This window comes from Ambystoma mexicanum, chromosome 4p (assembly GCF_040938575.1).
Source record: "Ambystoma mexicanum isolate Mex_15411 chromosome 4p, UKY_AmexF1_1, whole genome shotgun sequence".
NCBI lineage: Eukaryota > Metazoa > Chordata > Amphibia > Caudata > Ambystomatidae > Ambystoma > Ambystoma mexicanum.
The window spans coordinates 544,576,428-544,598,518 of NC_090927.1; the positions used below are offsets into that span (position 1 = coordinate 544,576,428).

A 22,091-nucleotide genomic window follows, 5' to 3' on the forward strand; every position below is an offset into this window, starting at 1 on the left:
TAGAGTAATTGCATCTGTGTTCTTTTTTAAAAAAAGGGTTTGAAAGATTTACTAAAATCTTAAAACGTGTAATAGGAGGTTGGAATGGTAGGGGCAAAATCCGCTAAAAAGTGTATTCAAAGGGTAAGTGACTTTACCAAGTGAAGTGGGGTACAGGTCCCAGTCCTCTAGTATGACAAATACAGGCTGGCTGCGCAGAATATCTTCTGAGTGGTAGATCCCTCTATGTGGATCGATGTCCAAATCTAGAGATAGAGAATTATTTTAAAGTAAGCCCAGTGGCTCGAGAGGGATGTAAACATAGCCTCTACTTGAAGGGAAGGACCTAGGTCCAATAGCTGCTTACCCCAAGTTAGTAGAATAGTAGTAGGTAGGATACCTGTATTCCTTCCTCGCATGCCTGTTTAAGCCCTAAAATGGCAGCCGTATATATCGGCGCTTAGTGATGATGTCATCACGTACGTGGCGTGCCGTGACGTTATCAGACAAGTTTGTACGAATCAATAGTAATTTTGTAAACTAGAGCATTCTTGGGTAGTAGGCTGTAGGAGAGCCTGATATTAAAAAGAGCCTAAGATGTAAAGGTAAAGTGTTTATGTGTACACCTCAATGTGTGTATACCTGAGGCTAACGTTATTATGTGGCGTCATCACGCATGTGCGTGCAGTGATGTCACCACTGTTTACTTTTTTTGAAGAACCACTTATGTGATGTTTACCGTGTTTTACTGCTGTATTATTTTAACCTCTTAAAGGGAAAAATAGATCAACAAGGGGTAAGATCGCTCTGAATATGGTAGTTAAAGAGCAAGTGTGGAAATGACACAAGTATGTAAAAAAGGTTAAATCTAAGTAGTAAGATTGCTCCGAATATGGTAGTTAAAGAGTAAGTGTGGAAATAACACAGGTATGTGAAAAAGGTTAAATCTAAGTATGCATTATCTACAGCACGTTCCTATATTGATGAAATATCTGTCTCTACTGGGGAGACTCACAATCTTTGAAATGCAAAAAAGGACTGACTAGGTGGCCTAATGTGCTGGAAATAATTCATTGTCTATGATCAAATGAGCAGAAAAGCATGTTTTTTAAGTAACATCATGTTCAAACAATATTAGACCAAGAGGTCCATGCCTTTATATCTCTGTCCCTCCAAGGGAGACTTACAATCTTTGTCGGACCTACAGTCCTGATAGCAAGCACTGCTTGAGGTAAATTAATACTGACTCTTGGGTCAACCAACTGTATGCAGGGTACATTATGTGTCTACAGAAATGGCCCCAGGTAAAAGTCTTCATTTAGGCCCAAGGGTGTCATTGAGTCTAATTTATGTATCCAAAAAAGCTCTCTTTGTGCCAATCTTTTGGCTAAGTCTCCTCCTCTTGGGGATGGTCGGACCACTTCTAGTATCACCACCCGTGGTTGAGCTATGGTGTGACCATTTTCTTTAAAATGTCTGGCTACTGGGGATTTGATATTTCCTGTTCTTATATTGGACTTGTGTTCGGTCCAACGCTTGCATGCTTTTCTTATAGTTTTCCCCACATGTTGCAGTGATCTGGGGTGCGATTGCCTGCAACCACCCCATCTGGTCCTGCTGAGTCCACTCACCTCTCACAAATAGCTTATGTAAGAGGTGCTCTCTCGCTATTTTGATGTCTACTAGTGTCGTCATTCTGGAAATTGATTTCCTTCCTGACTTATAGAGTTAGTATTTTATTTTGCAAAACAGACCGTTTCCTTAGAGCCTTCCTTTGAGGAGTGCTTTTACAGCATAACACAGTGTGGTGATCCAACAGGATTTATGTATCCTGTCAGTTATCAAACTGTATTAAGCTACACAAGTGGTAGATCTAATCCAGACGTCCCGGACGAGCCCCCACTCTGTAAGTGACTTCAATTCAGCAATCAAACTAAGCCAATGCCTACTCTGGGATGCCCAATGGAAGCCCTTATTTATATATTTTTATGTCAAGTTCTGGATGATAAACCCTTATATAACACCCGTCTCTTTGAATCCCCCTGACCTCACTGAGCCAAGAAGTAGGTTTGTTTTGCAAATTAAAAGGTTCATTGGAAAAATTAAACAATATATATATATATCACACTTTTCGCTTCTAGGACATACGGTTCAAAAGATACAGACATTTTTGTGGCGGTATATTTTCAGAAATGAAGTCAATATTTCAGAATGACAGATGACACTTTTGCAGCTTTGAAATCACAGAATGGACACACGATTTCTACGCAGGTCTAATTAGGTTGGAATGGATGGGATAGGATCACCTTAGAAGAGATGACTATGCACAGTTCTTGGCTGGATACTCACTCCTAGTTTTGGAATGGAATGGACCTCGTCACAGATCTGGTGAGGTGGGCTGCGGTTCTCTCACCACGGGATGGTCTCTGGCACTGGTTCTGCTCACAGCGGTCTGGTCTGGGTCTGCTATCAGCACTGCATGGCGGTCTGGTCCGGGTCTGGATACAGCTCTGCTTTCTGGGTCTGGATACAGCTCTGTTTTCTGGGTCTGGATATGGTTCTAGCCAGAATCAAACAGCTCGCCCGGCTTTTGAATAGGTTAGTTAGGTTGCTGGATTCTGAGGCCTGCTGAGAAGGATTCAGCTTTTGGTTCAGGCCTCTCTGCTTCAGGTTCTGGAGTCTATCTTGAGTCGAAGTTCTGGATATGGTCGGGCAGCATGCTGTGCAGAAATCGATTAAAGAGTGAACAATGAATGTGTCTTTCTGGGTCTCAGTGGTTCTTTTTATGTCTTTTGAAAGTGGGTGGGAATGCTGACTTTCTATGCCCAACCCTCTGAGGATCCTGATAGGTTAAAGGATTTACTGTGACCTGACTGGAGAACAGAGTAGTGAGTCAGGATGGGTCAGAGTGATGCTATGTTTATGGCTTGGCTGAAGTCCCTCCCCTTAGCATTTACTTAGAAAAACAATTTTTCATAACCAAACATGCTTTCCAGATACACAAGTTGTTGAGAATACATGTACACATCACAGATGAATTAAGACAGTTCTCTGTTCAACCTTGATCTTTCTAAGAGCTTGGGTGCAGAAGTGACAACATTTTGCGCTTTTGATGGGTTTCGCAATATTGGTTTTTCATCAAATCTGACACGGATGTGCACACCCTCTCTGGGCATATTACAGTAAGTTCTGAGGTCTCTAGCATAAACACAGACGTTACAATATTAATAATTACAGGGCTTCGCCTCAGAACATCCTACAGCGTCCAGCTTCGTCTCAAATTGTGGGTGCATTTTTCATATTAAGAATCCCCAAATTGTACATTGTTGTCCACTTGGTATAATTAGTTGTCAGTATTCTCACAAAACATATATTTGCTGGACTCTCTGAATCCACAGTCATTTGTCTCCGCCCCTAGAAACTTGGCTTGACTCAGAGATCAGATGTCTTGCCTTCCCCTAGAGCAGTGTTGACAGTTCACACCCAAAATCAGCATACCCTATTCAGCTGAAGGAATCCTTTGTCTGGTTTTTCCTGCTAGCAGGGCATCTGTCCAGGGTGCCACTCTCCATCTGATTAACAGAACCATGTGATTTCCTGCCTTCTTGCTGAGAATACTAGGTGTAAAGACTTCCCGGGGACAGCCAGCCTTTTGAAGTCTCAGCTAACTCTAGCTTCAGAAATACAGGTCTCCTGTCAGAGTTTATATCGCTAGCGCCGGTCAGTGTCAAGCACCGGTACTGCACCCATTTTTGGCAGCTGTCTTGAATTAATACATTTCAAAAAGGGGATTTTACTTGATAGCATATGATCCTTGCTAACATTGTATTGATGTGGATTCTGCAGTAGAGTAATGTAGAACACCCAACCAGAAGTTGGATTTTTTTGTTTGGTGGTTTCGTGCCCATGATTTTAGCAATTTTTGACATTAATTAAAACAGATTTTGACCAGCACCATATTCCTTTGCACTGATTTTGCTCTGTGTGCAGCCAAAGGATAGGGTCTGGCAATGGTCTCCTGTATTAACACTGACAGAGGCAAAAGAAGATGGTGGCCTATCTGTCAGGTTTTAAATGTGCATTTTTGGATGATTTCTGGCAAGCAGCATGCTTTCCGGCAGCCATTATGATGTTTCCACTGCCAGTAATGCACAATGATGTTGTAGGGCTTGGATGCGTGGGTGAAACCCTCAGGGTTGATGGTGATATCCAGGTTTGTATGTCTGGGTGTTCGGTGTTGTTGGTGAGGAGTAAGAATTTAGTCTTCTAGGGGTTGAGCTTCAAGTATGCACTGGACATCCAAGACTGGATCAGCGAGAGGCAGGTTTTGAGCCAATGAATATCCTTGATGGAGTTGATGTTGAGGTATAGCTGTGTGTCATTGGGGTATTGGTGTATGTGGCCATGAGGGCTCCCAGTGGCTCCATGTATAGATGAAGATCACTGGGGAGACGATGGAACCCTGCAGGACTTCACAGGTGACAGGCACTATTTGCTTTCTAGAGGAGTCCATCTGAACAAACTGCTGGTGTTTGGCGAGGTAGGACTTATGGCTGCTTACTTCCTGAGCAAGTGATCTAGCATCTAGTTCTCCAGTGCTCTAGCTATGGAGTGAGCTTGAGTACCTATCCATCTGAGAGCGGCACACCTGTGTTCACTGAGGAACGAGCATGCATGTGCCAGGATGATGACATCTGATGAAGGACAAGGAGACATTGCGAGAAATTGCCATCTGGCATGTGTGTAGAAGCCCTAGCTTCTTTGACTTTTATTAAGAATAAAATGATTCAGTTCATTCCATCTCAGAATTTGTGGTACGGCAGCCACAGACCCCTTTCAGCAAACTCCATTACAAAAGAATAGTGCTCGCCTGTGCCCTGCTGCATCAGTATCTGATTTGCAGTGCCTGCTCCTCAGTAGCACAGAGAAAGTTCAGTGGCCACAGGTGCCCTGCACGGCTGCTGTGGTGAAAAAAATCTACTGCGCTGCAGAAACTTCTTTTAAAATCTGCACCACTGTTCCAAAACTACATAAGACATACCTGAGTTTGAGATACGGTGGCTGATATTCACATAATTATTAAAGCCACACCTGATCTGTATCATAAGTATGTCAATACTGTGTGCCCAGGCCAGCTATGTACAGGATGTGCATTCTCTGTAGACTGTTTGCAATCAGCAGGAATATAGCCAGTGGGAGCTGCCTCTCTTTGATCAGATCAAGTAGCCTCTCTCCAGCAGGACAGCCCTCAGCAGGATCTGTATTGGTAAACAGGATACAAAGGGCACATCCTAAGCACAAGGAGTAGCCTCAAATCAGGGTGCTGCATAAAAAAGAGCGGTTGATGCTATGTGTCTGAGAAGGTGGGTTAGTTAGTGTAGACAGAGGGAGCACAGAAATTTTATGAAGGAATCCACCATCTTGTTTTTCTCTGTTCATCCCTTTCCTTTCAGCCTTCCTTTACCTAAAGACCTTTGGGTGGTAGGCAATCAGGCAAATACCACTTGTCCCAAAACAGAGAATGGACCACTTAAATCAGGTTTGCTTTTCCCCAATCCTATTGGGGCCTTTTGCCTATAACATAGGGGATCTCCACCCTTCATTGATTCACGTTTGGACTATCCAGGACATAAAGAAGAATTCATTTGGACTTATTTTGGTAGAGTTGATCTTCATTAACCCCAGAGCCATTTAGGTGAAGTACTGCTTCAAGGCTGAAGGAAAATGTGCTCTCTATCCATACCAAGGGCTCATTGGGGGTGAACTGCTGCTGGACAAAGACCTGCTTCTCTGAGAGATGCACTGGTACCCAGGGAACCCTGTAGGTGTTACCCATGGAACCCTGTAGGTGTTATCCAGCCTCCCCTGGTTAAAGAGAACAAGAAGATTGACCCATCTTGTCCCTGCACCTATAAATTGTGACAGCATCCTGAGGGCCATTACAGCCAGGATCCTTGTTTTCACAGCATCAAACAGATTTGAGTCATGCTCAAAACTTCAAACCAGAAGAATCCAACAGTGCTGCTTTTGGCGCTCACTGAAACGCTAAACAGTTGGTGCTGCATCTAAGAACTGGCTCACCACCACATTGTACCAGGTAGAGCATGTCACTTGTTTGGCTTCAAGAACTAGCTTACTTCTGTAGATAACCTAGAACTGCCACCACTCGAATATTGTATCAGACCATGAATGTCACAGCTGTGAACCGCCACATTTTGACTGAAAGCCTTGGATCCATGCATTACACCTCAACCTGAACCAGCGGTTACCAACATCTCAAACTGGCTCGGCCTTCAAACTTATTTTGGGAGCCATGTGAACTGCATTGTTCAACCCCCCGCGTTCAAGCCGCAGTAAGCAGCTGCTTCAAAGCGAATCAATGCCAAGTCGCCTACTGGATCCACACAACTTGCCGCACCCTAACCTGGTCTAATCTGCACCTTCCGCACCTCAAAGCCTGGTTTGATGTCATTGAACCCCCTATGCTTGGAATCAGATACTTTAAGGTGACCATGTCCCCTTACATTTGGGACCGTAGAAACTGGCTTAGTCCATTTTGCACCTTTTTTCCACTAAGAACATATCCTTTTAGAACTCCTTGTTGTATCTGTAGGGAGTGAGTCAAGTACCCCCAACTCAAGCATCGAGCCCATGTTGCCTATATGCTGGGAACCAGAATATGAAATACGTGCAGTGCCAGTGAAGATACTAATACCAAGAAGAATCCGGAAAGCAAGGTTCCCATTAAGAAAGCCATACCTGCATACACGGCAATATGATAGCCATTTGAATGAAATACCAGAAGAAGTGTGAAAAGTGTGCAAAAGAGCAGATTGGTGACGTCACACGAAGCAAGACTGACGCACCAAGAAGAGATGCAGGGACAAGAGAACATAGATATTCTATAGGCATCGAGAAAGTATCAAAAATCAGAAACACTTCGGGATCAAAATGAAGATGTTTATGTTACAAAAATGTTGAAGATATCAAGTCATTTTACATGTGTACGGATGCAAAGAAATGCAAGCAGACAAAGGGCCTCATTACGAGGTGGGAGGTAAGGGATTACCGGCACTGGTAAGGGCACTGGTGCCGGTAATCCCTTACCTCCCTACTACGAGTTCCCTTTGCGGGTCCTTCCATAACGCCTGGTTTTTGCAGGAGTTAAGGACGGGTCTCGCAAAGGGACTCTAGAGCTAATAACGGTACCGCAATTTGAGGTACCGTTATTAGCGCCTTCCCCATTCCCATTGAGTCCTATGGGGGCTCAAATGGGAATGGGGAATAGCCCTGGTGAATGGGGAATTACCGGTCCCTCTGACCTCGGAATGGACCGGTAATTGCTCCATTCACCAGGGAGGAGTCCGAAGGGGTTTGGAGGCAGCCATGGAGCTAATAGCTCCATGGCTGCCTCCAACCTCGTAATGAGGCCCAAAGTATTTTTAAGTCTAGCTATGTAGTGAATAGATTGCGGCATATTTATATCTACGAGTGACTGAATTATGGATGATTCCACTACGCATTTTAGCAGAGCTGAACCAGAAAAGGAAGGCTTTTCCAGTGTGTCGCAGCTGAAAAGCAATCGAATTACAGAAGTGAATCAAAGAAGGGCGAGGCTGGACCAGCCCCAAGAAGCCAAGGCGGCTCTGGGCCGGAATGATCAGACAGTAGCTACAAACGTGTGAAAGAACAAATTTCTGTTCAGAAGATGGGCACGAAAACAGCATAGATGTCAGAGGTTCATTAAATAATAGTATTTTAAATACACCAAAGCTCAAAAATATGGTCTTCAGTCAAGTGGATGGCTGAAAATGGACAATCGTGACGAGCTTCACCCACGCAAGGAGACAGAGCATGATATACTCCTTCGTATTCTCCAGAGCAAGGAACATTTCCAAGGACAAGTTCAAAGCCTTAATTGACATGCAGACCACAAGAGGTGATGATAGATGACTTGCTAATTGGTGGGAAGCTATGGTCAAGACCAACCCACCAGCACCTGGAGGCCAGCCTGCATGCTGCTGGCGTATGTGGAAAAGTACTGATGGATGTAAGGGTGCCAACCAATTGTAGAGGGCCACGTAGTGAAGAGCCCTATAGATTGTGTAACCAATGGGACCTTGTGTATTTGATGACATTCATAGTGACCTGTTTGAGGGGAGGGCTTAGTTGACCCACCTGATATTAGAAACCATATCACTCTCTTGTACAAGTATGGAACTTATACCTAGATGTTCCCTTAGATCCAATCACTTTCTCCAATAGTTTTTTGTAGTTTACCATGTAGGATGATGTCAGTAATGATGAGTTTTTACTATATAAGATGTTTTTTTATAAGAGCGTTGAGAGAGCGAGAAAATCGAACGATTTGTCGATGTTCTTTGTAACTCCCTGTTTTAGACAATTGCAAATAAAACAGCTTTGATTTACCAACTTCCTAAGTTAGATTGATTATTATCTCAAAGTATGGCTACCTCGTCTTAAAGGGCTGGGTCGAGAACCCTGGTTCACGTGGTAGCAGAAAGATGATGGTTAAAGAACCGTTGACCTTGTAAGCTTTGGTGTCCCGGTAATATCGGACGTCCTCTGCCATTTAGCTGAAAGGGCGTGAAGCTCCCTGTAGATAGCAGAAATTATTTTAAAGACTCTTGCAAGTGCAGTTGGGACGGGCCCCTCGTTTTAAAATGGAATCCCCTCCCGATTTTCTGCAGGTATGCGGCTGGGTGGGCAGGGATCTGGGCCCGAAATCAGAGGGTAGTCAGGACCCCAGTGCCGAAGCAGACAGAGATCTGCAGCGGAGAGGAAGAGAGAAGGCAGAAGTAAAGAGGAAGGTCTTGAGGTCCTTCTGGAACGGAAGATGATTCTCTTCAGGTTTCAGAAAGGCAGGAAGGCTGTTCCAGAGGGAAGCCCCAGCCGAAGTAAGAGATCTACAACCAAATTGCTGCTTGGAGAAGAGGCTGACCCTGAGGGAGTTGGAGGTGGAGGAGCGAAGAGCTCAAGTAGGAAGGTATTTCCAAAGGGAGAGTTGAAGGTATTGTGGACCCAGGCCCAGAAGGCCTTGTGGATAATGCAAAGGGACTTGAACTTAATCCTTGCAACCCCTGGGAATCAATGAAGAGATTTCAGGGCTGGAGAGATACAATCATACCTGGGCTTGAGGCCAAGGACAAGTCTCGCAGTCCTGTTCTGGATGAGTTGCAGAGGGCAGAGAGTAGTGGCAGGAAGATTTAGAAAGAGGCTTTTGAAGTAGTCTTGCCTAGAGAGAACCAGAGCTCTAGAGACACTGAGCTTCTGGAGGAAGGAGAGGAAAGGAAGAATACCTCTGAAGAGGTGCAGTTGGTAGTTTGACTTCTTAGAGATGTCAGAGATGTGTGAAGAAAAGGAAAGCGTGGAGTCAAAGTTGACCCTGAGGTTCTTAGCCTCACAGGTGGGAGCAGGGTGAGGGCCAAGGGAGGCTGGCCAGAGAGTGACAGGAAAGGAAGGTGCAGGAGTGCTGATAAGGTCGATCTCTTTCTTACTAGCATTAAGGCAGAGGTTGTTGGTGGCACACCACGCCTGGATTGCAGACATACAGTCAGAGATGAGCGAGGGTGAAGAGGTGGCAGATGGGAGCCGGTAAACAAGCTGAGTGTCATCCACATAGCACCGAAATTGGAGCAGTGGGTGAGGGTTGCAAGGTATTGGTTGAAGAGCCAGGGAGAGAGGTTAGACCCCTGGGGAACACCACAGGTGGAGAGTGAGATAGAGGAAAGGAAGAACCCAAGTTGGACCTGGGAGAGGCGGTTGGAGAGGAAGGAGGTCAGCCAGGAAAGGGCCTGATTAGTGATATCCAGGTTATCACGGAGGCGTTTGAGCAGGATGGCATGGTTGACCCTGTCAAAGGCAGAAGAGAGATCGAGTAGGATGAGGACAGAGGGGAGATTAGAATCAAGGTTGGGGTGCAAGGCCTTCACGGATAGTCAGAGAGCAGTTTCTGTGCTTCTGGCTGCTCTGAAGCCAGACTGATGGTCATGGAGACAACCAACAGAATTAGTGTGAAGATTAAGCTGGTAGATGGCAAGCTTTTCCAAGAGTTTGCCCAGGAAAGGAGTGATAGAGATTGGGTGATAGTTAGCCGGGCAGGAGGGGTCGGCTGTGGGTTTCTTGAGAAGAGGATGAACAAGACAGTGCTTCAGAGGGGAGGGGAAGGCTCCAGAGGCGAAGGAGTGGCTGTATAAATCAACCAAGGCAGGAGCAAGGGTGTCAATAAGGTCCTTGATGGTTTTGGACGAACAGGGAAGAACCTGTTTTGACGAGGCTTTCATAGATCGGACTTCTCTGGAAATCTCATCAGGGGAGAACAGAGGAAAGGAAGAGAAAGGGGAGGAGAGGCGGCTACGGGGGGAAGAGGTAGTGGAGAGAGAAGAGGGAAGAGAGGACGATAGGGTGGAGAGGATGTCCTGGGTTTTCGAGATGAAACACACAGATATTCACACCACAATGCACATGCTAATTCTGAGGTTGTTGCACAGAATTGAAGTATGTTTTTATTGATTTGTGTCATACTCACTTGTAAGTATTTCATATGTTGATTCCTAGCATAATACGGGGCATGTGCTGATTCTGAGATTGCTACCAATAATGACAGTGTATTTCTTTTTTTCATACTCGCTCTTTATATTTCATATGTTCTTTTCTAATATAATATGTGGTATCAATTACAATGCAATGCCATAGAGTTGACATAACAGTCTTAGTAAGATTGATTTGCTTATAAGTCTTTTGGGTGCTAACTGGCTTTAAATAAGTGTTTGTGACTGATCTTGTATGCAAAAGACACATATGGATGCCTTGTAGAATTAATCATTCATATGATGTCTATTAATCCAACATGTTTCCATACACTGCCATTTCTTTATTAATTATTCATGTTTGCTACATAATTTATCTTCATTGCTGCTCTAAACAGTCCTTCAGTACCTTGGTTTCACATCAATTCAGCATTTCCATTGTTGCGTTCTAAATGGCTTTGTTGAAATTGAAGGCCCATTTACAAAACCATTGAGCAGTTTTGTTTTATTACCCACTCTGCCAGTCTCATGTTCCTCAATGACTTTTGTATCCACTTTGCCCAAGCATTCCTGTTTTCTTACTGTCCCCTCTGCATTACCTCATGTTCTTCTTACCTTGCTCCCTTTTTTAACCTTACAGACTTTTTCACACACTCTTAGACCTGCCTACATTCCCTGATGCTTGTGTTTTTACCCAACGCATTACTCCACATTCTCTGCAGATCCACTGGGCCTCACAAACATATGACAAAGTGTTATCTCAACCAAGCTTGGTGAACTTGTGCCTCACTGATCCAGCGAGTAAAACTGAATCCCATAGCTGGGGTTTGCTGGATTGGCCGGATCTTTCGAGAACCATCAGCACTGTGATTCTTTCTCAGGCTCTCCCTGACCTGCTCAAAACGAGATCAGCGGTGGTCTGGCCTACAGGGAACTCTGGAGATTTCTGGGTAGGCCTCTGCACCCTGGGTTTCTTTTGTGTGGTATTTCCCGCTGGAAAAGGGTTGAGCTTGCTGACAATGTGCAATATGGGGCCACTTTGAAAATTATTTCCAGGTCCTCTTTTGATTCCCAGACCACCCCTGAACAATATGGCTTGGTTGTTGCGCAATCATTAATAGACACTGTATTTAATTTCCTGACAACGCACAACGCCATCATATAGGTTTGTGTCAGTGTATGCAGTCAAATAATGAACAAGCTATACAAACTCGACCTCACTTTCAACTAGCCCAGTGTTACGCAAGCTTACAACTCTGAGCTGCGACTACGTTATGTCAGCACCAGCGACCACCTAAATCCTCATCTACCTACAGGTCTGATCATTAACTGCTTCCAGGTGTGCCTTGTAGCCAACCTCAGATTGAACTTGCCTGTACTTCTTGGACGCGAACCCAAATTAAGTTTGCAAATGTTTTTCTTTGATGAATCAGCGGAAATCTGAGGGATTTTGAGTTTAGCCAAATAACTTTGCCCATACTTAATCCCTACTCGTGGAGCTGAATGCAGAGCTAGAGTAGCAGATCTGACACTAATGTAAATAGAGTGCCTCAGCAAAGCATTGCCTGCAAAGGTCTTATTATTTCATTATTTGTTTACACTGATTCAACTCAAAATGACTTATTTTAGTGCTTGATATCGATTTACCAAAAGATGGAGAAGGTTATTTGATTAACATACGTACACTTTGTGTTTTCTAGTTTATGGTTTTGAACTAACAATTGATTATATTTATTTCATACGGTTCTTGGTATCATGCACGCATCATGTGAATATGCTACGATATCTACTTTCACCATAGTGAAATATTTTTCCCGCAAGTTATTTTCTGGAAAATAGCATTATCTGGAAAACTATTGACGAGTAATCAATATTTATGGTATTTAGGTTTTTTGTTCAAAACACTCTGCCCTGTGGTTGTATTTTAGTGTAATGTGGGGCAGTTGTAAGCAAAGGGTTCTGCAGCGGAAGGAACAAGTTGAGGTGATTTGTTTAATTTTAATTGTCGAGCTACCAGTGCTGATCACTGATTCATATTGACAGGCTTTTAACCATTTTTTTTTCTTTGCACCTTTTTCAGAATTAGTTCTTTTGAGGTAAATCCTTTTACGGCCAGCCTCTTAATGATGAAATAGTAGGCAGCAAAGAATCCCTCTATGTTGACATGTCCCAAACTCAAAATTGAAAATATCGTTTCCCTAGATTAGATCAAGTGTAACATAAGGACACCCTTTACTTTGTTCACAATATTGTGATCTCCACACACTTACCTGGCATTTCAGGTAAATTGGCTCATTTCTAGGCATTGAACAGTCGCCCGGTCTTTGGGAAAACTGTATGATATGAAGTCCAACAACTGAATCAATTTTCAGATGTATTACAGAAGGTTTTTGCAAAGATCTGACCTAGTAGAGTGCATTTAATCTGGGACTTGAATAAGTATGCAAACCTTAGCTCATTGATTGAAACACTGTGTAGAAGCATTTATCACTGGAATAAATCAGTTGCAATGCTGTTCTTACTTTCTCACCATTCCCTTCACTTAGAACGAGCACATTACTTGACAAAGCACATACATTTTCCCAGTAGTCTCGGGAGGATAGGGCAACATACTCGCATTGGAAGACGACACGGAGCGACACAAGAACGATCCCCGGGTCTGCTCTTAGAAACCTCTGGGTATTAAGGGCGTTATAAATAACCTATCATATAATATTAAATATTAATATATGATAATTAATATTAATATTATATAATATTAAAAATCTGGCCAACCTCTGCCGTGTCACTGTGTGTGGTTTCAGGGCTTCTTGGGTTCCATGGCTCTCGTATCTCTTGACGTTAGTGGCGCCACGTCATTTCCTGTGGCCTTTAGTACAGTTCTGCTGCTGCTTCCATGTACCTGCCACCTTCCATTGCTCTGCTGTGAAATGACTGGAATTGGCTCCATTTTTCCAGAAGACTTCTAAGATGTTTCACATTTTGAAAGAATCCCACTGTCTCGTGAAACACAGGCTCATTTAGTTCAATCGACATAGCAAGTAGCGGGATATCCATCTAGTCAGTCCTGCATCAACCAATGCGAACCAACGCATGCGCCTCATCAACATGCACCCCTTCTCTCCGTGCTGGAGAGAGTCATTGAGTGCGTTCACTCAATGGAGACGTAAACCAGCACTGCCACATTCCATCCCATGCCCAATTCATATCTCAGTTCTCCACAGTCATTTCAGCACCATGTTTTTGTTTTTTAACCGGGCACTCCAGACACAATGTGAGGAACCCCATTTTAAGTAGTCGTGGAGTCCCTCGTGTTTTGGGTGTGGAAACAGACAGGGTGAATCCATTTTGATCTCAGTAAAATCTAACAAGAGAATTCTTTTTCTTTTTTCTTCTTTTTTGCAGGATTTCCTCATTGAAAGTCTGCAAGAATGCTTTTCCTCACAGGATTATCCTGAGATCAAGGTGGCAGTACCCTGTATTTTCCCAGGCTAGGAACAGACATTTTACTTTATTTGTTGATTTGATATTTATTATAAAGCCATTCTTAGCTTACACTATATGTTAGAGCATTACAGCTGAACGTGTATTAACTATCTAGTCCAAATTTGCTTGTGGTGGGAGAATGAGTACTTCCTGACTGATGACAATGTGTTATTGTGACACCGGCATTTCTTGATCAAAGTATGTTACCCATTTGCATGGCTTCAATGAAAGGAATCAATTTGATAATAGACACGTATGCTCAAATGTACATTCAGATGGAATTGAAGTTCTAACTAAACATTCAATGTTCTAACCAGGTGTGTGACTACAGCTGAATATGCCATTACCCATCAACACAATACATGGTGTCTGGCCAATTGTTTGTGATAATGCAACGCATCGCTAATAGGTGAATGTTTTTTCTCATTTACCAAAAGAGCCTGATTCCCTAAATGTCCTGTCAGCATGATACGATTTTTACAGTGTGCATTGCTTTGAGCAACTGGGCGCTCACCAAACAGGTGCCCAGATTTTCAAAGCCGAACCTACATGTTATGGGAGGACCAAAGGTGGCCATGAATGCTGGGTAAAACAGCCAGCCTACATTTATATGTTCGGTCCTGCATCCAATTCTTTGATATGCATTGTTTCCCGGCAGCCAAATAGTGTAAGGCTGGGGCCTGTTGATGACACAAGCACTCCAGCCCCCATATATGTGGCTACCGGTTATCGCGCTTAAGGCATTAGCTGTTATAGGGCCAAAAAAGTGAAACATGTGCTTTACATTTCCACCCCTATCCAGAGGAGCAAATCCAGAAATTGTAATAATACGTATGAGCTGTAACAAAGCCCAATCGAATTGACATGTAGTGGGATGACCAATGGGGCCTGTGTCTCTGTAAGCCAGCAGAGGATCGGTTAGAGGCCAATAGAGTGAGGATTCCCCGATTGGCCTTACCTTCCTCCCTCCCTTGGTAGGGGACAGCCACAGAGATAATTGCTGAATACCTTATAGGCATTTAAAGCCTTACAAAATACCCCTGGGGACCTGAGAGCTTATTATTCCAGCTATGTAACCAGCACCTTCATATCACAGGAGATACAGCCTTTTAATACACCCTCGTGCTTGAAACACTGTCCCTTTAAGGGAATTGGTCCTGTGGAGTGGGCATCCCTGTCTGCATGTCTCCCATTTCATGGGTACGGAAACCACACTTAAATCTACCAGAGGAAGGGGTAGGACCTGAGCTAGGCCAGAAATCCGAAAGGTATTCAACCAGTTCTCTGATAAGACTTCCCGCGCATACAGTTAAAAAACTATAGGGTATTTGGGACAACTACAAGGCCTGGACCAGAGCGTAAGAACCAGGGAGACCACCACCCAATGTGATGGACAAGCCAGCCCAAAGTCCCACATTGGAACTGGAAGCTTTCCTTAGAGCTGGGCCACACTAGTCTATTTCTATACCAGTGACGTAAAGGGAAAGAGGGAGTTAGGATTTCCAAAATGGTGGAAACAATTCTTGAAGCCAGGTTCCACTAGACACTAAGACCTGCCTACACCAGAGAATTATGGCTCCTATGCACCTGATACCAAGTCTTGAACCCGTGTTCCCTTCACAAGAAAAAAGCTGGCCAAGGAGGATGAATATCAAGAGGAGTCTGCAAGTGATTTTGGGGATTTGAGAGAGGGTGAGTATCTGGAGGAGGATGGTGTATATCAGGAATAAGAAAGGGAATATAAAGATGTAGAAGGAGAACATCAGGAAGGCACAACACAACATCAATAGGAGGACTAGGATAGGTTTGAGGACTTGAGAGGGTGTGACTATAAGGAGTGTGATTAATTCCACGGTATTGTCACTACTCCCATGGGGGAAACCCCTTCCCATGGGGCCAGGGAGGTAAGCCTGCTACCTGATATTCACCCTGGGGAGTCAGCGGGTGATCTCATGGGGAGGGAAGCCCTCCATGGAACCAATGACGATTGTCTAGGCAGAATGTGGTATTCACCCCCTCCTCTTCTGTCCCCTCGTTCCTCTCACCCCACACAGTTCCCTGTGGACCTCCACATATCTATGTATCTCTGTAGAGTAGAGGTCTTCATTCATGCGGATCATACTGGGATGAGGAAGAGTGAGGCTTACCCAGAGGGAGTACATAAAACCAATGGAACAAAGAAGAGAACAGGAAAGGCTGACAGAACCTCTCAGAACACACAGTGGGCCTCATTAGGAGTTTGGAGGTAGCCATGCTGTTTTTACCGGTATGGCTAAACCCAAACACGGGTCCGGGTCCCGAAAAATGGGAATTACCGGGCCATTCCGACGTTTGCAGGCCGGGTACTTCCCATTCGCAGGACCCGGACCCGGTACATCCCCATTCCCATTTGAGCCCCCATAGGGTTCAATCGGAATGGGGAGGATGGTAGCAACGGTCCTGTTAATAACGGGACAGTTGCTACCCTGCTGTTCTGCTAGCGGGTGCTGCTCTGCTCGTCTGGTCTGACCAGGCGTCCAATGCGGCACCCGCGAGCAAACTAGTAATGTTGCAGCGAGATAACAATGACGCCGGTAGCACTACCGGTGCCGTTGTTGCCTTACCGCAGCACTTATATTGAGGCCCACGGTGTTTACCAGTTTCCAGGCTGGAGAATTGGTAGCCCATGGAGGACCGGGAGTCAGACCATGAGATTGAGATGAAAATCATCTGGCGAGGGGGACCAGACCTGCAAATGCTGCGACAACACGCCAAGACAGATGGAAGCCACGTGGAAGCCTGCTGTAGGAACAAGCAGTCCCACAAAGCCACCCAAGCAGGCCGGTAATGCCAAACAAGGTATTTGGGTTACAAAAGAATGAAAAAAGAGGGACGATCATTCCCTGTTAAATCCTTTTTTCTTTTTTTTGTATACCTGTGGAGGAGCATCCACATCAAGAACATTCAAGATCAAGAACGTTTAAGTTAAAGGACCTCTTATTGTGTTTTCTCATCAATAATTAAATATTTGAATCTGTATACAGATCGAGAAAGGCCTCCTTCAGGATCAAGAAGGCACTCAGTTGTTCCTTAGTTAGTCTACAGTGTAAGGGATGGGAGTAGGTTTGGACACAGGATGGTAGACATTTTACTTTACTAGACATCCTGACAGAGTCGTTAGTATTTTTGTTGAGGTTGGGCACCCCCTCCTAGAAATACTTTTATAAAGATAAATGTCTTTGCCAGCAAGCATGCCACTACTTTGTCAGACTCATAATTCTGCACCCTTACAGGAGGAAGATAGGAAACTACAGGAGGGGATAGGTGAATATCAGGAGTGGGCACAAGAACAATAGGATAGAGAAAGTGAGCATCAGGCGTTGAAAGGCTTTGACTTTCTGGAGTAACATAATGCTGAAGAAGACGTAGCCCTGTGTCTTCTAGAGCTAGAAGATTTTGAACTGGGGGGTGCTCAAAGTGGCAAAGAAGGTCTTGACCCATGAAAATTAGGGGTTACATTCTCGGGTGGGGAGGCTAGCCCAAAGTGCTGAAACAGGGGGTGGCCATAGGGGAAAATAAGGAGATATTACCTCAAGAATATCAGTGGTTGTATTCTGGACGGCGAGAGGTTGCCATAGGGATTAAATAGTTGGAACTCAAAGGGGCAAAAAGGAGGTGTTGAGAGACAGAAGCAGTCAATGAAAGGTCAAGCAGGAAAGAGCAGGAAACGGAAGTTCAGGAGGAGCAGTTCATTCAGAGTTTAATCACAGAAGTTGTAACGTCCAAGAGGGGAGAAGAGAGTTGTTAGATTGATAGGGGAAAGGCGTCGGCATGGTTCAGCCTAGTCAAAGACTAGTTGAGTTCAGTTGGCCACCATCATATCCTGACAACCTCTCTGGGTGCCTGTTAGGGGCACTAAGGTTCTGCCGCTGGCCATTATCCTGGAAATGGGTGTTCTCAAGAGATTGCCCCTTATAACTCATGAGGAAAGGTGACTTGAGCTATTCATCAAGGAAAGTGGACAGCTTCAAAAGATACATGAACCCCTGGAAACTCCTCTGCACAAAAAGCAACATGCTGTGAATGCTGAAGCCTGGCTTTCCCAGGAGACCATCGACTTTGGGTCAAGAAATTTTATAAAGGTCACCCAAAGCATGGGAACCTGAGGTGAGTCTGAACCCAGCAGAAGCCATCTTGAACTTTGTTAGTCTGAATTTTTAATTGAGCTCAGTTGCCCTTGGACATTCTGGCGCTTTAGTTGAGTTATTCTTGCTCCCATTATTTTGCCCAACCCTGCAAAAATAAATTAAATGATTGTGTGTGTGTGTCTGTTCTGTCAATCTCATTTCCCTCTCACGACAGAGCTTTCTGCAACGAATGCAGAGGCCTGAAGTTACTGACATGCAAGAATTCAACTTTGACTGGCCTATGGCAGGCCAAACCATGACCAGTGGTAGCTAGTGAAAGCGGTGGTGTCATGTTTAATGTATGCCTCAGTGACTCATAAATGCACCTGGAAATGTCATATGTTTCAGGCCATGATATGATATGATATGGCATTTATAATTTGCCTATACACAAGTGTTTGAAGGCGCGATAAGGCAACGGAGGGGGGAACAGAGGGAAGACAGTGACAACGATCTTACTAGGCCAGGAGACATTGAGATTGCGCAAGTGCAGAGGGAGGGGGAAAGGGCAAGTGAGGGGGCGAAGGGAGAGAGGGCAGTGCAGTACTTAGGATCAACAGTAATAAATAAATAAATAAATAAATAAATAAATAAATGTAATAATAGGTAAAAGGTGTTGCCAGCTGGTTGCAAGTGCAGGGGTAAGTGCAGACATAAAGTGTCAAGAACTGATGGGGACTGTACAGATACAGAAACAGCCCTCAAGTGCAGGGGTTGTCCGGGAGGCAGTGCAGATGTGCAGCTGGTTGGGGAGGGGACCTGGGCCCAAGGGTAGCCATGTCACCAGTGCTTTTACAGTCAGGTGTTCAGCAGGGGAGAGGAGAAGAGAAAGCAGAAGCAAAGAGGAAGGTCTTGAGGTGCTTCCGGAAACGGATATGGTTCTCCTCAAGTTTCAGGGAGGCAGGGAGACTGTTCCAGAGGGAGGTCCCAGCCAAAGAAAGAGATCTACCACCAACTTGTTGCTTGGAGAAGCGACTGACCCTGAGGGTGTTGGAGGCGAATGAGCGAAGAGCTCGAGAAGGAAGATATTTAGGAAGAGAGAGCTGAAGGTATTGAGGCCCAAGGCCCCAGTAGGCCTGTGGACAATGCAGAGGGTTTTGAACTTAATCCTTGCTGCCACTGGGAGCCAGAGCAGAGATTTCAGTCCTGGAGAGATATGATCCCTGGGCTTGAGTCCAAGGACAAGGCTCACAGTCCTGTTCTGGATGAGTTGGAGAGGGCGGAGAGTAGAAGCAGGCAGATTTAGAAAGAGGTTGTTGCAGTAGTCCAGCTTAGAGAGAACCAGAGCTCTGCAGACAGTGAGCTTCTGAGGGAAGGAGCAGAAAGGAAGAATACCTCTGAGGAGGTGCAGCTGGTAGTGTGACTTCTTAGAGACGTCAGATAAGTGAGGAGAGAAGGAGAGTGTGGAGTCGAAGATGACCCCGAGGTTTTTAGCCTCACAGGTGAGAGAAGGAGGAGGGCCCAGAGAGGCTGGCCAGAGAGCGATAGGAAAGGAGGGAACAGCTGTGCCAATGAGGAGAATCTTGGACTTACTGGCATTAAGGCAGAGATCATTGGCGGTACACCAATCCTGGATAACGGAAAGACAGTCGGAGAAGAGAGGTGGCGGAGGGGAGCCTAAAAAGTATCATCCATATAGCACTGAAAGTTGGGGCAGAGAGCGGCAATGCAGTGGGCAAGAAGTGCCAGGTATTTGTTGAACAGCCAGGGATAAAGGTTAGACACCTGGGGAACACCACAGATAGAGATAAAAATAGAGGAGAGGAAGGACCTAAGTTGGACCTGGGAGGGTCGATCGAAGAGGAAAGAGGTCAGCCAGAACAGGTCCTGAATGGTGATACCCAGGTTATCAAGAGGACGGTTGAGCAGGATGGCATAGTTGACCGTGTCAAAAGCAGAGTATAGATCAAGTAAGATGAGGACACATGGGGTGTTGGAGTCAAGGTTTGAGAGCAGGTCTTCGCAGATGTTCAGGAGAGCAGTTTCCGTGTTTGTGGCAGCTCTGAAGCCAGACTGATGGTCATGAAGACAACCAACAGAATCAGTGTGAATATTAAGCTGGGGGATGGCCAGATTTACCAGGAGTTTGCCAAGGAAAGGAGTGATGGAGATTGGGCAGTAGTTAGCAGGGCAGGAGGGGTTTCTTAAGAAGAGGGTGCACAAGGGAGTGCTACAGGGGGGAAGGGAAGACTTCAGAGGTGAAGGAATGGTTGTGGAAGTCAGGCAAAGCAGGAGCTAGGGTGTCAATGTGGTCCTTAATGGTTTTAGAGGAACAGAAGAACCTGTTTTGGCGAGACTTTCATAGATCGGACTTGTCTAGAAACCTCATCTGGAGAGAACAGGGGAAAGGCAGAGAAGGAGGGGCAAGGGGTGGCCACAGAAGGACCAGAGGAAGAGCAGGGGGTAGAGGGAGGAGGCGGAGAGGAAGAGAGAGAGGACAGGATGTAATGAGTTGTAGTGATGAAATGAGAGGGCAGGGCCATGCAGAAGGCCTGGGAGGGCACAGGAGAGATAGAGACCGCAGCATGTTTGGCCAGCTTCTTGCAGATTTTAAAGAGTTCAGCTGAGTTGTTGGATGCCGCAGAGATGCAGTCTTGGATGAGGGCTTTCTTCTTGGTGCGGCCAGAGAGCTGGTATTGCCTTTGGAGCAGGCAGCGGGCCAGTTTGTCAGAGGATGGACAGGAAGCACGCCATTTCTGCCCAGCCACCCTACACTTGTGTTTAATGGTGACGAGGTCTGAGTCGTACCAGGAGTTGTGCTTGGCTTTGGCCTTCAGGCTGATCCTCATGGCAGGTGAAAGAACATCAAGAGTATTAGATATAGCAGAGTGGAGCATAGAAAGGGCTGTGTCAGGGTGTGAGTCAGCCGAAGGGTGAAGTGGGGTGAGAAAGTGGCTGCAAAATCCTCAACTGACACACGCTTCATGGGTCAGATAACCGAAAAGGTAGGTGGCAGTGCTGGAGTTGGCTTGGCCTGAGGGGTTGAGAGGGTGAGCTGGGAGGAAAGGAGAAAGTGATCACTCCAGGGAATCCAGTCTGTACCCTGCAGAGTGAGTCGGGCCAGAGGGGAGGACAGAGAGTGAGAGAGAGTCACAGAGGTCGCAAAAGAGTCCAGAGGAAGGACATGAAGAATCCAGGTAGATGTTAAAGTCTCCAAGAATTAAGAGTTGAGTGGTCGAGACCAGGAGGGAAAAGGAGAGTTCCGCCCACTCAGAGGAAGGGGGAGATCTGACCAAGTGGCTGATGGATGGTAGCCACAGTAAGGGAATGGCTAGGAGAGAGAGAGACAGACTCCAGACAAGGCATTTGAAATAGGAGCAGGCCTGCATCGTAGTCACAGAGGCAGGAATCCATTCCTGGAAGATCAGGGCTAAACCCCCTCTGGGATGATTTGGCCTGGGCACAGAGAGGATCGTATAGCCATCAGGTAGGAGAGTGTCAAAGCTTGTGACAGAGCTGGGCGTGAACCATGTCTCGATGAGACCAAGGACATCAAGGTGAAGTTCTTGCAGGAGGTGGCAGATGTCAGTGGAGTGTTTGACAGCTGAGTGAGAGTTTAGAGTGGCAATATGGAGAAGGTTTCCGTCGTTGAAAGACTTCCGGGGAGGGGAACAAATCAGAGGTACACTATGCAGAGGTGTAGAAGAAGCCTGAGGGGGGGAGAAGTGGAAGGAGGACAGGGAAAGGTAGCCAAGGAAGAGACAGCAGGTGAGGAAGATGTGGAGGGAAGAGAGGGGACAGCAGCATAAGAAAGGAAGTTGATGAGGCACGGGAAGCATCTATCAAAGAGGAGAAGGTTGGCCTGCAGGCCTTGGACCAAGACGGTACCATTCAGGTAATCATTAATGATGACCTTAGAGGAGTGGAAGGAGGACAGGAGGGCCTCCCATCGAGTGCTGCCATTAATGGG

The 22,091-nt window shown here is 45.5% G+C and overlaps 1 protein-coding gene across 6 annotated transcripts in view; it reads left to right on the forward strand.

The window, feature by feature from the left end:
- Positions 1-22,091, forward strand: part of DLGAP2 (DLG associated protein 2) — a 2,662,056-nt gene that overhangs the window by 1,763,733 nt on the left and 876,232 nt on the right. For 4 of the 6 annotated variants that reach the window (XM_069606086.1, XM_069606087.1, XM_069606085.1 and 1 more), the window contains one exon: positions 13,935-13,994. The exons of the other annotated variants lie outside the window; for them this stretch is intronic. In XM_069606086.1, coding sequence (XP_069462187.1) covers positions 13,935-13,994 — 60 coding nt within the window. The remainder of the gene's footprint in view (positions 1-13,934; positions 13,995-22,091) is intronic. 6 annotated transcript variants of the gene reach the window in all.